This window comes from Camelina sativa, chromosome 11, assembly GCF_000633955.1.
Source record: "Camelina sativa cultivar DH55 chromosome 11, Cs, whole genome shotgun sequence".
In the NCBI taxonomy this organism is placed as follows: Eukaryota; Viridiplantae; Streptophyta; class Magnoliopsida; order Brassicales; family Brassicaceae; genus Camelina; species Camelina sativa.
In genome coordinates, this window is record NC_025695.1 from 44453868 (window position 1) to 44473042 (window position 19175).

General features: G+C 37.0%; 7 protein-coding genes across 8 annotated transcripts; 2 read left to right on the top strand and 5 right to left on the bottom strand.

Annotated features, from left to right (window-relative positions):
• LOC104728961 (probable F-box protein At4g22060) lies at positions 4644 to 5426 on the top strand. Its single transcript, XM_010447868.1, has one exon. The coding sequence runs from the start codon at positions 4644 to 4646 to the stop codon at positions 5424 to 5426; it is 783 nt and encodes a 260-aa protein (XP_010446170.1).
• Positions 6619 to 7168, top strand: LOC109127683. Its single transcript, XM_019232929.1, has one exon. The coding sequence runs from the start codon at positions 6651 to 6653 to the stop codon at positions 6885 to 6887; it is 237 nt and encodes a 78-aa protein (XP_019088474.1). The 5' UTR covers positions 6619 to 6650; the 3' UTR covers positions 6888 to 7168.
• Positions 7039 to 7969, bottom strand: LOC104728962 (VAN3-binding protein-like). Its single transcript, XM_010447869.1, has 5 exons — positions 7895 to 7969; positions 7638 to 7808; positions 7504 to 7553; positions 7380 to 7428; positions 7039 to 7274 (listed from the first exon to the last, which is right to left on the bottom strand). The coding sequence occupies exons 1-5, from the start codon at positions 7962 to 7964 to the stop codon at positions 7039 to 7041; spliced, it is 576 nt and encodes a 191-aa protein (XP_010446171.1). The 5' UTR covers positions 7965 to 7969.
• On the bottom strand, positions 7978 to 10240 carry LOC104726338 (VAN3-binding protein-like). The gene is made up of 8 exons (XM_019232921.1): positions 9992 to 10240; positions 9817 to 9894; positions 9375 to 9443; positions 8925 to 9285; positions 8668 to 8838; positions 8534 to 8583; positions 8410 to 8458; positions 7978 to 8304 (listed from the first exon to the last, which is right to left on the bottom strand). The coding sequence occupies exons 4-8, from the start codon at positions 9034 to 9036 to the stop codon at positions 8069 to 8071; spliced, it is 618 nt and encodes a 205-aa protein (XP_019088466.1). The 5' UTR covers positions 9037 to 9285; positions 9375 to 9443; positions 9817 to 9894; positions 9992 to 10240; the 3' UTR covers positions 7978 to 8068.
• On the bottom strand, positions 9043 to 10201 carry LOC109125116 (VAN3-binding protein-like). The gene is made up of 4 exons (XM_019232119.1): positions 9992 to 10201; positions 9817 to 9894; positions 9375 to 9443; positions 9043 to 9285 (listed from the first exon to the last, which is right to left on the bottom strand). Exons 1-4 carry the CDS (start codon positions 10199 to 10201, stop codon positions 9043 to 9045), a joined length of 600 nt encoding a protein of 199 aa, XP_019087664.1.
• On the bottom strand, positions 15459 to 17614 carry LOC104728963. The gene is made up of 3 exons (XM_010447870.1): positions 15986 to 17614; positions 15664 to 15742; positions 15459 to 15475 (listed from the first exon to the last, which is right to left on the bottom strand). Exons 1-3 carry the CDS (start codon positions 17612 to 17614, stop codon positions 15459 to 15461), a joined length of 1725 nt encoding a protein of 574 aa, XP_010446172.1.
• On the bottom strand, positions 17702 to 18922 carry LOC104726339 (transcription factor IBH1-like). 2 transcript variants are annotated; one of them, XM_010445182.2, is made up of 2 exons: positions 18696 to 18922; positions 17702 to 18483 (listed from the first exon to the last, which is right to left on the bottom strand). In XM_010445182.2, the coding sequence occupies exon 2, from the start codon at positions 18480 to 18482 to the stop codon at positions 17988 to 17990; it is 495 nt and encodes a 164-aa protein (XP_010443484.1). In that variant the 5' UTR covers position 18483; positions 18696 to 18922; the 3' UTR covers positions 17702 to 17987. The 2 variants fall into 2 exon arrangements, with proteins under 2 accessions (XP_010443484.1, XP_010443483.1); XM_010445181.2 differs by having other exon boundaries at positions 18685 to 18920.

Consider the following 19175-nt stretch of genomic DNA (forward strand, 5'->3'; position numbering starts at 1 on the left):
AAAAAAAAAAAACAATCTTTGCAAAATTGAATTTAATTCGAATGATTGCAAAAAAGAAAAAGATTTGATTATTTTTTTTATCCTCTCTGATTTTGGTTGTTGGGGTTCTTTAATTCTCTTATGTACAGATCATCATCATCATCATAATGATCCCGCTTTTAAGAAAGAAGAAAGCTTTTAAAGAATTTACCAAAAAGGAAAAAGAAAAGCTCAAAACTTTAAAAGAATTTGACCAAAAATTAAAAACATTACATGGAAAGATCATCCAGAAAACTTCTTTGAAAAATGGTAATCTAGAGGAAAGATTAAAAAAAATAAAGAATGGAGAAAAAAAGGAAATGTTCAAAAAGATGATTTAAAAAAAAAAAAAAAACAACAACAATTGGTAATTACTTAAACCCAAAAAAGGAAAAGAATTGATCTTTCTATTTTATTTTGTGTGTGTGTGATGGTGACCCTAATTAATTGACTTAATTAATACTAATTTTCACCGGAAGAAGAACAAAAAAGAGACAAGATCAAAGAGGAGAACGTTGTGGCCAGATGTTTTTAATCAAACTAATCTCCGGATTTCGCGCGTTTTGTTTTAAACCAAAAATTCTCATAATTTTTACATCCCCTAAAGATATTCTCATACAATGGAAAAGAGAAAAAAGACATTCTTCATCACCATAAGAAAAGCTTACCCCTTTTTTCCAAATATAAATTTTAATAAATCTTTATATACTTTTACTACATAATAATTCCATTATCATCACAAGTAACATGACATTAATGACAACAAATCTATGTATATAATATATTGAAGTGTGGGAGGAGCATGTGGGTCGTGTCCATGTCATTTGCATAATTGCATTTAGCAAACCATGACATTAATATCACTTTTAATTTTTATTAACAAACAAATAAAACTCAACCAGTGAGTGATGAATTGGTTTGGAGATTCACTTACGATCCAAAGAAAAAGCCAGTTTGATTATAAAATCACAAAGTTTTACGAGTCATAGCATCCATCAAGGGACTATAAATAAATAGAGTATATTCACAAACATATATCATTAATTTAACTAGAATTGCTTTGAGTCATATATCATGGATTAGAGTCTAGTTCAAGAAGAAACAAGTGCTAACATGAGATTTTTTTTTCTTCTTATAACTCGAAATGTTACAATGGAGGACTGTTTTCAATCATTACTCATATATACAACCCCAGTCTTAAAAAAAATTTCGTCCCTAGGCATACAATTTTTGAGGACCCTTACCAACATAATTTTTTTTTCTTTTTTTCTGGTCTCCATTTCCTTAATGTTTTTTGCAAAAAAAAAATTTTGTCCCCTGGCCATTGCCCCTCTCGCCGTAGGTATGAGCCGGGGCTGCATATATAGAATAGTATTCATTAGTAAAACATGAAATTATATATATAATAAAAGTTGTCGATGTTTATGCAATATTAGGGTCCAATTATGATATTATAATGTTTGAAATTTTTGCCTATTTTTATCTTCCTAGAAAACAATCTTCAAACTAGACTTGTACATAGATACAATTATTGGTATTGTCCGAATATATAGCGATAAATCTATTCTTTTAAAATGTTTATGATTGTTATAAAGCATATAATATATATATATATTCAAAAATTAATTTGGCGAGTATATTCGAGATGTCAAAAAAATATCTTCAAAAAGATATATGAAAAAATATATTAAATAGAGTATTTTCACAAAGATATATATAATTAATTATATATAAAATACGCAATATAGAAGTGATATAACAAATTTGTTTAAAGAAAAGAAAAAGAAATATTAAAAAATGTTAATGGTACTTGAAACTAAAAAAAAAAAAAAAGTTATATTTCGTATATGAAAAGGCCCAATAGGTAGCAAAAGCTCACCGATAAATAAAGCCCAGGACACTGGTCGGTGGTAGGGGTATAATAGGAAATAAAGCAAAGGAAGATAGATCCGTTGGCAAAATCGTTCAAGCGCATTGTTTCTTCAACGTCAAGCAAATCTTGAATCTATCTCTTCCAGGTTGGGAAATTGAGAGCCCCAAAGCGATTCGTCTGCCATGGAACACCATCATCATGAACATGACAGATTCGATGGAATTCCGCATTGTGTTGGATCTCTTGATGCACGATGACGACATGGGATCAAGTTGCTGAGACTTTCTCAAAGACTACGACAGCTTCTCCGCGGTACGGCTGATTATACCGGCCATCGACAAAAACCGTTGTGACTATGGACCATCAGAGTCAATCTTAGATGCTTTTTTTGAGGCGCTCAGCGTTTCTAAACCCGAGTCTTCCGTCAAAATAGCCACGATCGAGGCTGAGGTACAATTAATTTCTAGGGTTTTTTTCTTCTGAGGTTGTTGGTTCTTTTTTTTTCTGATTGGGTTTTGTATTAACAAAATAATGAGCTGATGATTTACTAACAGTTAATAAAATAATTTTTAATTTATATTAATACCTAAACCCACCCCCTAGATATCCAAACACCATTTTTCTTCTTTGCTTAAGTACAACATGCACGTTATTCAAAATTCAAATAACGAAAATGCAAAAAAAATATAGTACTAAAAATCTTGCTAATCAAGTATACATTATATTCAAAATATTTTAATTTTAGAATTGTTTACATATGATTCAGAAATAAGTTATGAAATATGATAATTCTTTTTATTTATTTATTTTTTTGCAGATAAAATGGACAAATATGTATTGACGTAAATATTAATTTGGGATTTGCACATACATTTTTATTGTTAGCATTAAATATTGTAATGAATTAAGGAGATATTTTAGGAAATATTTAGGAATTTTACAAAACAAATATTTAATGAGATATTGTAATTAGTCATTGATTGATTAAGGAGATATTTTAGGAATTTTGTTCTGCACAAAATCTTGGTTTTAAATTTCATTTTATAAATTAAAATTAAAAATATTTATTACCAATGACATGCTTGTAAATAAGTGTGAACTTCGGGATTTATTTCAGAAATGTCTCCAAAAATGTATATATAGATGGTACACTAATCATCTTTTGCTTGAGTCACGGAAAATATTCAGTCTTGCTTCCGTCAAAATTCACAGACTCCTACGTAGAAGAGAGGAAAGTATCACTTTTGGATGGAGATACAGAGTGGAGGAGGCAGAGTCATCATAACACTTATCATCTACATTTGGAGACAAAATTTCACAGTCTTAAGGACGAGGCTCTGAAAAAAATATATACCGTCTATGATAAAGTTTCTTCATCTTTGGAGCTATGGATCTCCACCACTGCTGGAAAACAAGAGGAATTTGGATAAAGATTGCCTCTTTGGACTTTTGTTAATACTAAAAGGATGTCACCCTCTGGCTTATGTACTCATGATGAGGAAAGATCTCTCCTCTCTCTCCTTCTCAGCCGTGAGATTGAGCATTTTGTCAACGAGTCTTCACACCCATGGGATAGATTTTGTAACGACTTGAATCTACCAAAAAAAATTTGTACAACTATGGTACATGGCCAACTCATGGGATAGATTTAGATTAGAGATGCGACGGATTTGGACCATATTAAACTATGGTTTAGAGTGAACAATTTTGGACCATATTAGACTATGGTTTAGATTGGACGATTTAATAGACCATGATAGTTTAACTTAATAATTATAATACTCAACATATGTTTAGGATGGACGGTTTTAGGCCATATTAGACTATGGTTTAGATTGAACGATTTAATATACCATAATAATTTAACTTAACAACAATAAAAATCAACATATGTCCGCTAATTGAGAGATTTTGGGTTTTTAGATGTTTTGTATACTCTTAGTGTGCTTTTTTATATAGTCAAAATAAGAGAGTACATTTAAGTAGGGGTAAATATTTTTGTTTATTTTTCAAATTTGATTTGATTGTTTGGATTGGTTTAGTTTGGTTTGGAAAAAAATGAAGAAGAAGGCGAACTACTAATTCAAATTAAATATCAAATTTCTAGCCTTCTAGGTTAGATATTGGCTAAAACTATTATTCAATATATTTATAATTGATAAAAAAAAATTGGTTTATTTGGTTTGGTTTTGGTTGTTTCGATTTTAGTTCGGTTCGGTTATTGAGAAACCGCTGTTTCTGAGGAAAATATGGATTTGCCCTTTTTCTATTTAAGCTGTTATTGGAAGGCAGCTTTTGATTTATTAATAAATAGAGAATCTCTTCGCGACCTCCACCGGAATGCGGATCGAAAGCACCAATTAATGGAATTGGAAAGCCATCACCGGGTCCGAAGCCAATTTCAGCAAGGAAGAAGTCAAAAATGCACGACGTACCCTAACCCTAAGCGACAAAAAGTAGAGGAAAAAGCTGGAAACTGGTCGAATCTTTGTCAGGATTTGCTTCAGATGGTGTTGGAGCGTTTGAACCCAAGCGATTTCGATCGAGCTAAGTCTGTTTGCTCGGCATGGCGTTCTGCTTCAAGAGAAAGTGCTCGAAAACATAATCGAATCCCGTGGCTGATACTCTTCCCTTACGAGAGATCTTACAGGAATTCTTGTCGTATGGTAAACCCTTTGGATAAAAGTTTGGTTTACAGAAGTCGAAATCTTGGTGTGGAGTTTACGCAGAGTCGGTGTATTGCCACTTCATGATGTTTGTCCATCATCAAACAAAGCTCTACATTCTAAATCCTTTAACCCGCGAGAGGATCAATCTACCTCCTCTGGAATCCCTCAAAAGCGACGACTCCTCCTCTCAAGTTGATCTGGATCGTTTGTTGAAAAAATCACTATCTGATTTGATGGGCTACACGGAAAAAGCAGTGTTATGGGTAGACGAGAGAAGCAAAGATTACTTTGTGTTTTGGTCGCGTATGCCTTGTCCTATCTTCTCCAAGAAAGGAGACGACGACTTTTGGAATATGTTTCCTTATCTCAGTACTGGGGTAATCGACCTTGTATACAAAGGCCACTTGCTCTACATCTATACTCTGATGTGCTTCATTGAGATCTACGATTTCTCTGGAGACTCTCCTCTCCCTGTCACTTCTCGTCCATATGCCTGCATTCCTCCTAGTTGCTTGTCCTCCCATTCCTATATATCTGCCACAAGGATTGCTGTTACTACATCCGGAGAGGTTCTTATGGTCAGATGCTGCGACATCAACAGCTTCTACGTCTACAAGATGAACCATGCCACCGAAACATGGGATCATATGGCTTCTTTGGGAGACCAGGCTTTGATCTTCGACCTTGGAATCACTGTCCCCGCCAAAGATATTCAAGGGATCAAGCCTGACTCTATCTATTTTAGTGGTCCTAGTTTTGGCACCCATCACATATTTATTTTCAATCTCGCTACGCGCAAGGTGGAGCCATTTTTGTCTTACACTAGCAAGTTCTTTGATGCTCGATGGTTCATCCCAAATGTCTGACGTTGATCCAGAGTTTTTTTCCTCTTTTTTTTTTTTTCTGTTATATATATATATTTGCTTTGGAGTTGCTAATCTATCTGTAACATTTCTTTGTTACTTATATTTTTTTTGTGCAAAGATATCATCACTTCGTTCATTCAATCAATTAGATAAGAGCTTACAAAGCATAGCCTTTTTAGCCAAAAGGCAAGATTGAAGAAAGGATAGATAAATGTGCCCTTGTTTCATTACATGACCATGATTGGTCTTAGAAACGAACCCTTTTGATTGCGCCGTTTGTCTTAGCGAGTTCAAAGCTCCGGCTCTTACCAAAATGCAACCATGCATCCCACGTGAAGCGCATCGATACGTGGCTCCTCACAAACTCAACGTGTCCTCTCTGCAGGGACAACCTCCTCCTTGCCCTCACGGCTTCGTCTTCCCATATTGTTCTGGCTCATGAATGATGAATCTGATGGTGAGAGCCCCCAAAAATCCTATTCGCAGCTCAAGTTACCCGGTTTGGATGATGTCATTCAGGTGACATATCGGGTGAAAACGATGGAATCGTTAAGCCAGAGAATGGTGAAAGATTTGTTCTCAATCGTTTAGGTTTGTGGTGAAACTGAGCGGCTTCAATGATGTTCACGGGGGAGCATGATTGTTTTGTTGGTGACTTTGGATACTAAAAGCCCTTATTTTACGAGAAGAATCGTGTTTTGATCTGTTCGGGAGCGACAGAAGATTTCAAGTTCTTCCTATGCGAACCCTCTTATCTGACGTAGGCTTCAAGTTTCTTAAGAATTTTGGAGAAACGTTTTTGACCTACTGTACTTGCTTTCAATTGTTAAAAGAAAACGGGCTTAATTGGGTCAACGTGAAGTTGCATTCTTATAACCCCTCGGCCCAATTTATTTATCCATTTGACTCGTATACATGTATTGGTTGAACACAAACCAAGCGAACCAATTCTGAAATTTAAACAACAATAATGGCATATAGTATGCAAGACGTACGTATAAGAAACGAGGACCACAAAAACAGATACATTGAACATTAGACATTGCAAGGATGCATGGCAGAGACAGGTTCAGTGGTTATGGCCTTGATATGGGTTCCTTGTCTCCTTTTCTCTGTCAAAAACATTTTACAGACAACTTGTTTTCTTCCATATTGGTTCCATCCTTAATGTTTCTCTATATATATGTGTGTGGCTTTGTATCTAATCCCGGAGTGTAACAATTGATGAAGATGCTGAAGTGCCAGAAGCTCAAGCACCGTGGTCGCAAGGGACGAAAAGAGAAATCCAAGTTTCGCGAAACTTACACGCAAAGAAACCTCCGGATCCTTCGAAAGATTGTACCAGGCTGTGAAGAGATCGAGGACGAGGAAGCCTTGTTTCGCAAGTCAATCGAACATGTCATGCTTCTCAAGTCTCAGGTTACTTTACTTAGAAAGATAGCTGATGTATGTGGGGTCTAAAAGAACGTAAGTTCTCAAGTTGTTATGCATTACATTATTAGATCAAACGAGAGAGATACGTAAGAAACAGATGAGGAGATCATAAATAAAAATATGGCAAGAAAAGTAAAAATTACATAATGAAAAGGATGAACAAGAACAGATGAAATTTTCAGTTTTTGTTGTAGAAAGTGAGATCGTAATTTGTACGTAAAGAGGAAGAAGAGAGAGTGAGCATGTGTTGGATCGTTGTGACCCATGTCTTGTAACGACTGTAATCATCCGCCATGTCTAGTTTGATAGCTCCTCGGTTCGTCCTCAGGACAATGAGATAACAAGTGTCCTCTATGTTGTTGTCTTCGCTATCCGAATCCTTGTAAAGTTCCACATGAACATTCGTCACAATACCTTAACACACAACAAAAACAAAGACACTAATTAAATGTTTTAAAATCATAGCTTGAAGGTTAAGTAAAGCTAAAACAACAATATATTGAGAAGCTAGCTGCATACTTAGTTTCTTAGTCCTGAGTAGGTTATGCTTCTTCATTTTAAGAATCACCTGTGGATAACAAACACCAAAATCATCAATTAGTAGACGTAATTAGTTAAAGAGTAATTAGAGCCACGTTTAGACCTGTCCGTCTTTGTTTAAGACCATAGACACTGTCCTAGCCTTGAAATCCCCTGTTTCAACCCAAAGATCACTTTAGTTTCTCCACGAAACAGAGGAGTTAAACAAGAGAAACAGAGGATTTTAATTTTAAATACCATCTGGTGTTTCAACGAAGAGATCGGTTCCTTTAGCAAGTATGGATGTGTTCTTGTCGAACTCAGGAGGCAAGTAAGAAGAGTCTTCAATAGGCAACACAGGCGCAGAGCCGTTCAATCTATTTATCTTGCAACCTCTTCTTGCTTTCAGCGTCGCAGCACCTCCCAATGCTTATTTTACCAAACACCAATGTCTCAGAAACAGAGAATTCCTTGTAAAAGAACAAAAATAACCAAAATCTTTATCTTCTTCTTACAAGTTGTAGCTGAGGCAGTGAGAGTGAGTATCTCACTAACACTTGTTCCGGTCATGGCGGAACCAATCATTGTGCTGAGTTNGTAAGAAACAGATGAGGAGATCATAAATAAAAATATGGCAAGAAAAGTAAAAATTACATAATGAAAAGGATGAACAAGAACAGATGAAATTTTCAGTTTTTGTTGTAGAAAGTGAGATCGTAATTTGTACGTAAAGAGGAAGAAGAGAGAGTGAGCATGTGTTGGATCGTTGTGACCCATGTCTTGTAACGACTGTAATCATCCGCCATGTCTAGCTTGATAGCTCCTCGGTTCGTCCTCAGGACAATGAGATAACAAGTGTCCTCTATGTTGTTGTCTTCGCTATCCGAATCCTTGTAAAGTTCCACATGAACATTCGTCACAATACCTTAACACACAACAAAAACAAAGACACTAATTAAATGTTTTAAAATCATAGCTTGAAGGTTAAGTAAAGCTAAAACAACAATATATTGAGAAGCTAGCTGCATACTTAGTTTCTTAGTCCTGAGTAGGTTATGCTTCTTCATTTTAAGAATCACCTGTGGATAACAAACACCAAAATCATCAATTAGTAGACGTAATTAGTTAAAGAGTAATTAGAGCCACGTTTAGACCTGTCCGTCTTTGTTTAAGACCATAGACACTGTCCTAGCCTTGAAATCCCCTGTTTCAACCCAAAGATCACTTTAGTTTCTCCACGAAACAGAGGAGTTAAACAAGAGAAACAGAGGATTTTAATTTTAAATACCATCTGGTGTTTCAACGAAGAGATCGGTTCCTTTAGCAAGTATGGATGTGTTCTTGTCGAACTCAGGAGGCAAGTAAGAAGAGTCTTCAATAGGCAACACAGGCGCAGAGCCGTTCAATCTATTTATCTTGCAACCTCTTCTTGCTTTCAGCGTCGCAGCACCTCCCAATGCTTATTTTACCAAACACCAATGTCTCAGAAACAGAGAATTCCTTGTAAAAGAACAAAAATAACCAAAATCTTTATCTTCTTCTTACAAGTTGTAGCTGAGGCAGTGAGAGTGAGTATCTCACTAACACTTGTTCCGGTCATGGCGGAACCAATCATTGTGCTGAGTTGATCTCTGTTTGCTCCCATTGTCTCCGCCATCTGCGCTCACTGCGCTGCCACTACAGCCGCCGCAGATGCCGCAGCAGTCTCTCTCGTGCTCGGTCGAACGTTTCCACCACCATCTTTTCCAGCGTTCTCGGAAGCTACAGCGGCAAGAGCAGCGGCTAGACCAGCCAAGGACACGGCAGCGTGGACTTCAGCTCTCTGTAGCCTCACTTCTTCCTTTCGTTTCGCTTTTATCTCTTTCCACCATTTCTTTATCGACGGCGTAATCTTCCATGGAAGTTTCTACAAATCCCATAATTGTATTTATTTAGAAAATCAATATTGTTGATTTGAAGATCAAAACCAAACCAAAAGGCTAAAAGAGTTTTTACAAGTTTCTTGCGGAAAAAGCCTTCGTAGCTCAATTCCGGGTGCATTGCTTGTTGCATCCATATCCATGACTGCTCACATTATTCAACAAAACATATGATCAATATTATTATTATTAGTCTCTTAAAATTTATGTAAGTCATTCTATTATGTACCATTTTTTTTCTTTCGTATATCTATAATTCCAATAAATAGCAGTATAACCATTCAGATCATATATCAAATATTCATTACTTCATCATTTCGTATGTGCATCAAATAAACCTAAAAATCACTTTACAAATGAAAAATAAAATGAAATGAACTGTCAATGTTTAAACAATATTAAGTCTATATAAAGATCAATGAGAACCCCCAAACTATACATGTAAAAGATATTATTTTTACAGATATGTTTGTAACTGTTACTGTGATCTTTGTAAAAGATAACATAATATGGTTTACCTTCACATTACTAGTTTTCCAGGAAGGCAACGAGGGCTTAAAATCTGGATCGTCCATCTTCATACTCTTATCCATCATCTACTTTCAAAATCTTTATAAATTAAACCCTAACCAAAACTAATTGAAGAGGAATTCACTATAAAAATAAAAAAATAAAACAATATCTGTAACTTACAGCGCAAGAAAGAGGACTCGAGTCGCCTTGAAACTTGGCGATCGATGTCTCGACGGGAACAATGGAACGATCGTAGAGGATATGGTCGGGCTGAAGCGATTGAACAGCGAAATTACACCATTCGCGAGACAGAAAGTCCATAGTGTTTGGATGTGCCTCTGAAGGCGATAGATTATGCTCTGTTGTCGTCAATGCTAATGACAGTTCCATTGTTTTTTTTTTTCTGGATTCAAAGATTTTGACGTTGAGAATTTGTTGATTGATCAAATATTTATGTAATGGTATGAAAAAGAAAGCGATTAATTATAATTTTTGGTGTGGGTTCTACCTTAGAATTATTTTTTAAAAAGGTTCGATGGAGAGCATCATTTCCATGGGTGGGAATGATTTGGGCCATGATCAAAGTGATTATCGTTACACAATTTATTTGTATATCTAAAAGGATATATGGAGGGGTTAGTCTCAACTCAACTTTCTGTCAAAATGGTAATTAGGTATCTGTAATAATGTCGATTTATCATTAGTAATACTTTTGAGTTTGATTGGTTATAGTGGTACTCATTGTATTAATTGCATATTGTATTATTAAATTATCGATTGCAAAATTCTGCAGAGTTGCAAGTTTATTCAACNCAGTTCCATTGTTTTTTTTTTTCTGGATTCAAAGATTTTGACGTTGAGAATTTGTTGATTGATCAAATATTTATGTAATGGTATGAAAAAGAAAGCGATTAATTATAATTTTTGGTGTGGGTTCTACCTTAGAATTATTTTTTAAAAAGGTTCGATGGAGAGCATCATTTCCATGGGTGGGAATGATTTGGGCCATGATCAAAGTGATTATCGTTACACAATTTATTTGTATATCTAAAAGGATATATGGAGGGGTTAGTCTCAACTCAACTTTCTGTCAAAATGGTAATTAGGTATCTGTAATAATGTCGATTTATCATTAGTAATACTTTTGAGTTTGATTGGTTATAGTGGTACTCATTGTATTAATTGCATATTGTATTATTAAATTATCGATTGCAAAATTCTGCAGAGTTGCAAGTTTATTCAACTAATATTTTAGTGATTTAGTAATAAAACTAAAATGGATTCCATTATTTCGCGTCGATGCATGAAACCCAACGTCGGATTTTTTAGTTGTGGTTTCCGAATGTTGAAAATATAGTAATTTGTTTTGTAAAGAAAAAATTAGTAGTTAAGCAAACAAACTATGGATAACTTTGGTACACTGTGTGTTTTGGTTCAGATCTCTTAAAAAATATCAATAATGTTGAGAGTCTAATATAGAGATATGATATATACAATTGCTTAGTTGAATCTATGTTATGTGTTGTTGGTTGAAAAAGATTAAACGATTAGATGTGATGTGAATTTAAGCTAACTATGTATAATAAATTAATAACTAATTGATTGAGGAAATGCATATATATAGCCATAATTAGATCCTAACTTGTTAACCATTATAGCAGCAAAATTATTGACAACAATGGATTGGACCCTCTCATCTCTTTTTCATCCATCTTTAAATCAAAACCATAGGTTCAAGCTAAGCACACATATATTTAAATATAAATATCTGGGCCTCTTTGACACCTTTTACTCATTCGTAAGTGATTTATAGCTGGATTTTTATCACAAAATTCGAATCTTTTATTTGATGTACGAAAATGATTTCTTCCCTTCAACTAAATTAAGATGTTTTGGTCAAAATGCCCTATAATCTACAGTTATCTGATTGTAGAGGAATAGATTTCATATATACTACATGTGATATTGTATTGGAAAATATCATAAAAAGGTGCAAATTTAGTAATCAATCAAAAGAACGACATTGTATATATAGATAAGGGGCATAATCATGCACACGCATGCCTTGATGGTTCTTTGGCTCTTAGCTTTCCCGGAAAAGGAAGAGGACAAGTTTTAATTAGTCCATATGGTTAAAATAACTCTCCTTTTTCATCAAAGATATTTTAACTAAGTAATCACTTATTAACTACATACTTTCTTAATTAAGAATCATTTCTTTCATGGCTTTAAGTGTCTTTTTAATTTCAATCTCAAAATCGTGTGTTTATGAAATCAGAGATGATGGCTCATTAAAGATGTTATCATTTGACCATGTTACTCTCACTTTAAATAAATGCCAACTGCCAAGAGATTTTGTACCGACAGAAAGAGAACATAGCTTATAAATTAGTTTAAAAAAGGCTATGACAGGTTAAAAGATTAGTGCTAAGTTAAGCATAGCAAGAAATGTCGTCAACTTCATTCATAGCATATTTTTTTGGAGTCAATGAATCTAAGTAGCCGATCAGAAGAAATCACTCGAGTACACTTGTGCCAACCTTGACCGGTTTTTGTTTTTACAATACCAAAAAACATCATAACCCCAAATCATTAGTGATCCTTGTGCTTCACATTTAGGCCCACTATTTGTGTCACTTTTGCGTTTTTTTTATAAAGGAAACAGCAACGTAAATAGCCAAAATTAACCCATCAACTCGGCCCATTCTAAACCTGAATTCAATTCGATTAGTCAGTGAGACTTCAGAGTGATTAAATAATTTTGCTTTGGAAAAATTGACTTCATCGTAGGCTAACATGATAACACTCTTGTTTTAAGCAGAAACCATTAAACTAGTACCACTTGATTAGTTAAGTTACATATAATGTTCGCTTTAGAAATCAATTCTAGTTGGTTAAACAATAATATGCTAGGTTTAATACGATGATAGATTTCTGCGTAATTTTAACATATGACTTTTCTTTTGTTAGACAAAAAAAAAAGAGAGTTTGTTACTTTGTTTCCTTGGAAAAAAAGAGTTTCCTTTAAAATCAACATTAGTACATACTGGAGACATATGTACGCGCAATATATTAGTTGTAAAAACAATTCTGACAAGCTTAATTGTATCACAAAAACATTACTTAGCGTAAATTTACATCAGTTACATACTGCATTGACAATAAAATGTTACAATTCTATTAATATTCAAGTGGTCTTTGAACAAGTCGATAAAAAGAAGAATATTTTCTTATGTCATTCACGAAACACATTTACATGTTTATATGGAGATGAGAGAATATGTAGTTTCCTAAACAGGTACAATCAATTTACATTGAATAGATGATATAGGATAACATCTCATTAATATGAGATCATATCCCATTACTCCCCCTCAAGCTGGTGCATGCAAGTTATGAATGCCCAGTTTGGACCTGAAATCCGTATAGGCATTGCTTCCGAGAGGCTTGGTGAAAATATCGGCTAACTATTCAGCGGTTGAGACATGATGTGTGGACATGGTGCCTTTGAGAATCTCATCACGTACAGCATGACAGTCATTCTCTATGTGTTTAGTACGTTCGTGGAAAACAAGATTATTGCTGATGTAAATGGCGGGCTTGTTGTCACAATGAATACGCATCGGTTGAGGATGTTTGACGCCTAAAGACTGTAGGACATTCTTGATCCATAATAGTTCATTGCGAAGATGAGACATGGCACGGTACTCGGCCTCAGCAGAAGACTGACTAACGGTATCCTGTTTCTTCGTTTTCCATGAAATGGGTGATTGGCCTAATTGAACAATGTAGCCGGTAACAGAACGACGCGTGATCGGACATCTGGAATAATCAGAATCACACCAACCATTTACTTGAAAATCATTCTTAGAACTGAGAAGGATACCTTGACCAGCGGTACCCTTCAAATAACGAACAACGCGAAGTGCAGCTTCCCAATGATCATGACGGGGGGTTTCATAAATTGTGCAAGAGTATGAACTGCATAAGACAAATCTGGGCGTGTGGTGGCTAAATAAATGATTCTACCAATCAAACGACCGTAAGGAGATGGATATTTGAGGAGTGTGGAGGTGGAAAGAGCCAACTGATGGTTCTGGTCCAAAGGAAACATGGCTGGTTTAGCAGCTAAAAGACCTGTCTCGGCGGGAATATCCAGAGCATACTTTATTTGGCTGAGATAAAAACCAGAGTTGTTCCGGGAAACCTCAATGCCTAAGAAGTAGTTCAAGGTGCCCAGATCTTTCATCTTGAAACAGGAGGAGAGATAGGACTTGAACGAACTCAAAGAAGAAGCACTGTTTCCTGTGAGGATCATGTCGTCTACATAAATGAGCAAATGAATTTGAATCCCATTACGATTGAAAGTGAAAAGAGAATAATCAGCATGTGTTTGGGTGAAACCATAGTTGCGGAGAGCCTGGGATAACTTGGCAAACCAACATCTAGAGGCTTGCTTGAGACCATAAATAGACTTCCTTAAACGACAGACCTTGGTGGTATCGGTTGGTAAGAAGCCAGGAGGTGGTTTCATGTAGACCTCTTCCGTGAGATCACCATGAAGGAAGACGTTCTGAACGTCCATCTGATAAACAGGCCAAGAGTTCCCAGCGACAACTTTCAAGAAGAGACGAACGGTGCCCATTTTGGCGACGGGTGCAAAAGTATCACCATAATCTTCTCCCTCAATCTGTTTATTACCGAGTGCGACTAGACAAGCTTTGTAACGCTCAACGGTTCCATCGAAATTATATTTGATTTTTATATACCCATTTACTCCTCGCACGCTTACCAGGAGGTAAATCCTCTAGTGTCCAAGTTTCATTCTCTTCAAGGGAATGTACCTCAGACCCCATAGCAGTTCTCCAACGCTTGTCTTCCATGACGGATTTAAAACTGCGGGGCTCGACATTGTTCGTAATAGCAGCAAGGTATGCTCGATGTGTTTCAGTAAAACGAGTAGTAGACACATAATTGGAGATTGGATAAAGAGGAGTACCAGTTCGGGTTAACAACTTGCTTTGAGCATTGTTGACGACATATTCTTTCACTGATGGAAGTTTTGCTCGTTGACCACGACCAAGAACCTCCGGCGGTGGAGCAGAGGACTGTGAAACAGAGGAAGTCGTCGCCGGAGACTCATGAGATGTGGTAGTCGATGGAGAAGACGAAGATGCTAGAGAATTATTTGAAACCGGAGTAGTGACAGGGGATGAAGACGACGGAGGATTCACGGCGTCCGGAGTGGAGACCGATAAGATGTCGAGATCAAGAGGCAAAGGACTTAGGGCTTTGAGGAATTGGTGGACCTTGAGGAAATGAATTATTGGGCTGAAGTTCTGGGTCTGGAAGGGAACCAAGGCCCATTGAATTCCACAAAGCATTGTTGTCATCGTTGACAGAACCGGAGCAAGGTTGAGCGAAAGGAAATTGGTCCTCATAGAAAACAACATCGCGGGAGATGAAAATTTCCTCTTTCTCCAAGTCATATAGACGCCAACCCTTTTTGCCATAAGGGTAACCAATGAAAATACAACGTCGACTGCGAGAAGCAAATTTATCGCCACGGTGAGCTTAGTTATGAGCGTAGCAAAAGCTGCCAAAAACACGTAAGTGATTATAGGATGGTGGCTTCTGGTATAATTTCTCATATGACGTTAAACCCTGAAGAACAGAAGAAGGAGTACGGTTAATCAAGTAACAACTAGTGAGGATGCATTCACCCCAAAAGATAATTGGTAAACGGCCTTGAAAACGCAATGCGCATGCAATGTTGAGGATATGACAGTGCTTGCGTTCAGCTCTCTCATTCTGTTGTGAAGTGCCGACACATGAAGTCTCATGATGAATACCCTCTTGACGAAAGTATTTGGTTAAACTGATGAACTCGCTGCCGTTATCGCTGCGAAAGCTTTGAACCGTTGTTTGAAACTGTGTTTTCACCATAGAGAAAAAAATTTGTAAACAAAGTGGTGCTTCAGTTTTGTCGTTGAGAAGATAAACCCAAACACTTCGAGAATAATCATCGACGAGTGTTAAAAAATAATGTGCCCCACAATGTGAAGCTGTTCTATAAGGCCCCCATAAATCAGAATGTATTAACTCAAAAGCTCTTGTTGTTTTATTGATACTTGTCGGAAAAGGAGAACGAGTTTGTTTAGCGTGGTGACAAACAGCACACGCCTTATTCATAAGTGTAGAAGAAACAAAAATGGACACATGCTTAAGCGAACCAATAACTTGCGTAGCCAGATGACCCAAACGATGGTGCCATAAATCGTACAAGGCATCATCACGAGTTCTCACCTCACCAGCGAACTTCGTGCTGTGAAAAGTGAAGGTTCCCAATTCACGTTTACCAGCCCCAATCACCGTCCTTGAAACTCGGTCCTGGATAACAAGAAACTGATCAGCCATTTGTACCACACAACGGTTTTCATCCATTAACTGTCCTACGACAATTAAGTCGGTTGTTAGCTCTTCAACAAAATACACTGATTTCAGAAGCAGATGAGAACCCAAATTCACGGTGCCTTGTTTGGTTGAAATTCTTTCACGACCATCAGCTAAAATTATTATAACAGGAGGCATATCTAGAACACTTGAAAAATGCTCGAAGGTACCAGTCAAGTGGTGAGAAGCACCCGAATCTAAAATCCAAGATGAAACAGAGGACTTATCGGAGAGTTTCTCAGTACTCGTGCTAGCTCCTCGATTCAAGAGATTCTTCAGCATACGCCATTGGTTGTCATTGAGGCCACTGACACCATCGCGATCCGCATTGGTGATTGTGTAGTTCACTTGCTCTGAAGTGGGCATAGGTGGAACAAGAACAACATTAGCATAACTCACTGATCGGCCCCGACCAGACGTTGCAGCACCTCTACCACGAACAGATGCGGTTCGACTGCGTGGACGTTCTCCCCACCATTCAGGGTACCCAATGACAGCAAAGAAACTATCAGAAGCATGACCAGGGCGTTGGCAGTGCTTGCAAAGAGAAGGGCTATCAGAAATTGGTGTGGGATCGGTTCGATGGTGGGTCACATGAGGCTTGACTTGAATAGCATGAGCCGTAACAGCAGACGTGTCGTCATTGAGATGTAACGTAGTCTTAAGGTCCTCTTCTTGGCGAACCACATTGTAGATCTCCTCCAAAGGTTGAAGTGGAGTACGAGACACTAACGTAGACCGCACAGTATGGTAAGTGTCGTCAAGACCAAAAAGGAAATCATGTACATGTTCACCTTCATGATCTTGTTCTTGTAGAGAACCTAAATTACACTCGCATTTACCGCATTTGCAAACACGCAATGGACGATAATGAGCCATGTTGTCCCAAATTTGGTTAAGCTTACCAAAGTAAGCTTCAATGGCAAGACCATGTTGCTTGCAACACGCCAACTCGGCCTTAAGTTGTTGAATACGAGGACCATTGGTCACCGAAAAGCGTTTCTTCAAGGTGTCCCAAAGATCCTTAGCAACATCACGATGTGAGATACTGGAGCGGAGAGACGTATCGATGGACATCTTGATCCAGGAGACAAGCAATGCTTGAATAGTCCACCAATCTTCGAGATCTGGAGAGCCTTCAGCTGGACGAGTGATAGACCCATCAAGAAAACCAAACTTCTTGCGGAAACAGAGGGTTGTTTTCATTCCGCAAGACCATTCATCATAGTTGGATCCGTTGAGTAAGGGATGAGAAATCACGGCGCCGGGATTATCAGCGGCGGTAAGGTCATAAGGAGAGATCGTACGGCGTGTCTCCATCGGGTTCGGGGTGGGGTTCGGTGTTGTCATCGTCGTGTCAAGGGAGTTCGAGTTCGTCGGAGTGGCCATTAGAGAGAAAAAAAAATATTCAAAGCTCTGATACCATGAACAAGTCGATAAAAAGAAGAATATTTTCTTATTTCATTCACGAAACACATTTACATGTTTATATGGAGATGAGAGAATATGTAGTTTCCTAAACAGGTACAATCATATAATTACAATCAATTTACATTGAATAGATGATATGGGATAATATCTCATTAATATGAGATCATATCCCATTAGTCTTCTAATGAAATTAACCCATAGCTTAATTTTATATTAATTGTACATACATGTGGACCTTCATCTAAGTCATTAGCTACTTCATATGCACAAGAGTGCGGAAATGCATGCACATTTAGTTGTTATCGTTCGTTAAGTTTCCGGTTACTGAATCTACTGCTGCGACGGTTCGCATAACGTCCACTTGCGCTCGGAGATAGACGATGTAATCAAGTGTCTCTCTTATCAAATAATCTTTGTTTTCTATTAACTCGCCTCCAGGTACAAGACGCTTAAGCAACTCCGTACGTCTTCTCACTCCACTTTTCGCTGTGAAATTTCCATTTCGTCTAAGAGTGAGACAACGGTTCTTCATCCGATTTCGAGCTTTTTTCAGTACTCGACGAGCCATAGGTTTGTTGGCCGTCTTGTTTCCGCTCCTAGAGATGAGAGCGCGGCTCCATACAGTAGAGCTGCTTCTAGCGGCTGCCATGGCTATATCCGATGACAGTTTTATCGCATTTTTCCTCTCGGTTACGTTCAAGGGATGTTCAACAGAACAATCTAATATGTGGAGAGTAGTTATCCATTTCTTGATAAATTCTTGCTTAACCATGTTATAACTGCTCATCCTGATAAAATAAACACCAATGAAATTATAAGGAAATTACATGATCTGAAAATAAACGTTCGATTCTGTACTCATTTAACGGATATATATATATATATAATTGGACACTTCGTCGGAACATCTCCTTTGACACACTTCTGATTATATAAATGAACGTGACACACAAACAAGAGACGTCAATGAAATCAATAAATATACTTACATGACGCTTACTTCTATTTTTAGATATCCACGTAGCTCGATTGTGTCTGAAACTTTAAACCCTAAAAAGAAACGAGAGAGAGAGTGAGAGAGGGAGAGAGATTAGACTGAAGAAGAGAGAATTAATAGAAGAAATGAGAGAGTGTGGAGGCATTTATTGGATCAAAGGAAATGAAGTGAAATTTTAAGAGTGGGGCTAGAAGAGAAAGACAGAGCACATGGACGCACATGGCTCAACATACCCCACTTTCTCTCCAACCCTAAATACCATTTATACTCATCATCATCATCTAAGCTTCAATTATTTTGGTCTACTTATAGAGTTAAACCGTTTTCCATATCTTATACTCTATTCACAAACCCATAAAACGGTAGGTTGATCCAACATTTGGTTCTATTATATGGACTTTCATAGTTGTATGATTTGACAAATATCAACAACTTATGAAAGTAGAGCAACTGGTAGAATTATATGAGAAAGAAAAAAAAAAA

Bases quoted from the DNA above. Each gene is read 5' to 3' on its own strand.
- LOC104728961 (XM_010447868.1), top strand. From the start codon at position 4,644: ATGTTTGTCCATCATCAAACAAAGCTCTACATTCTAAATCCTTTAACC.
- LOC109125116 (XM_019232119.1), bottom strand. From the start codon at position 10,201: ATGGAACTGTCATTAGCATTGACGACAACAGAGCATAATCTATCGCCT. The intron at 9,895-9,991 runs GTAAGTTACAGA...TTTTGAAAGTAG, and splicing joins CGAGTCCTCTTTCTTGCGCT to ATGATGGATAAGAGTATGAA. The intron at 9,286-9,374 runs GTAAAAACTCTT...TGGGATTTGTAG, and splicing joins GCTTTTTCCGCAAGAAACTT to AAACTTCCATGGAAGATTAC.
- LOC104728963 (XM_010447870.1), bottom strand. From the start codon at position 17,614: ATGACAACACCGAACCCCACCCCGAACCCGATGGAGACACGCCGTACG. The intron at 15,743-15,985 runs GTTTGTCACCAC...GTGAAAACACAG, and splicing joins TTATGAATAAGGCGTGTGCT to TTTCAAACAACGGTTCAAAG.
- LOC104728962 (XM_010447869.1), bottom strand. From the start codon at position 7,964: ATGATTGGTTCCGCCATGACCGGAACAAGTGTTAGTGAGATACTCACT. The intron at 7,809-7,894 runs GTAAGAAGAAGA...TGGTAAAATAAG, and splicing joins CACTGCCTCAGCTACAACTT to CATTGGGAGGTGCTGCGACG. The intron at 7,429-7,503 runs GTCTAAACGTGG...TGTTATCCACAG, and splicing joins TCTTAAACAAAGACGGACAG to GTGATTCTTAAAATGAAGAA.
- LOC109127683 (XM_019232929.1), top strand. From the start codon at position 6,651: ATGAAGATGCTGAAGTGCCAGAAGCTCAAGCACCGTGGTCGCAAGGGA.
- LOC104726338 (XM_019232921.1), bottom strand. From the start codon at position 9,036: ATGGCGGAGACAATGGGAGCAAACAGAGATCAACTCAGCACAATGATT. The intron at 8,839-8,924 runs GTAAGAAGAAGA...TGGTAAAATAAG, and splicing joins CACTGCCTCAGCTACAACTT to CATTGGGAGGTGCTGCGACG. The intron at 8,305-8,409 runs GTATGCAGCTAG...TTGTGTGTTAAG, and splicing joins ACTCAGGACTAAGAAACTAA to GTATTGTGACGAATGTTCAT.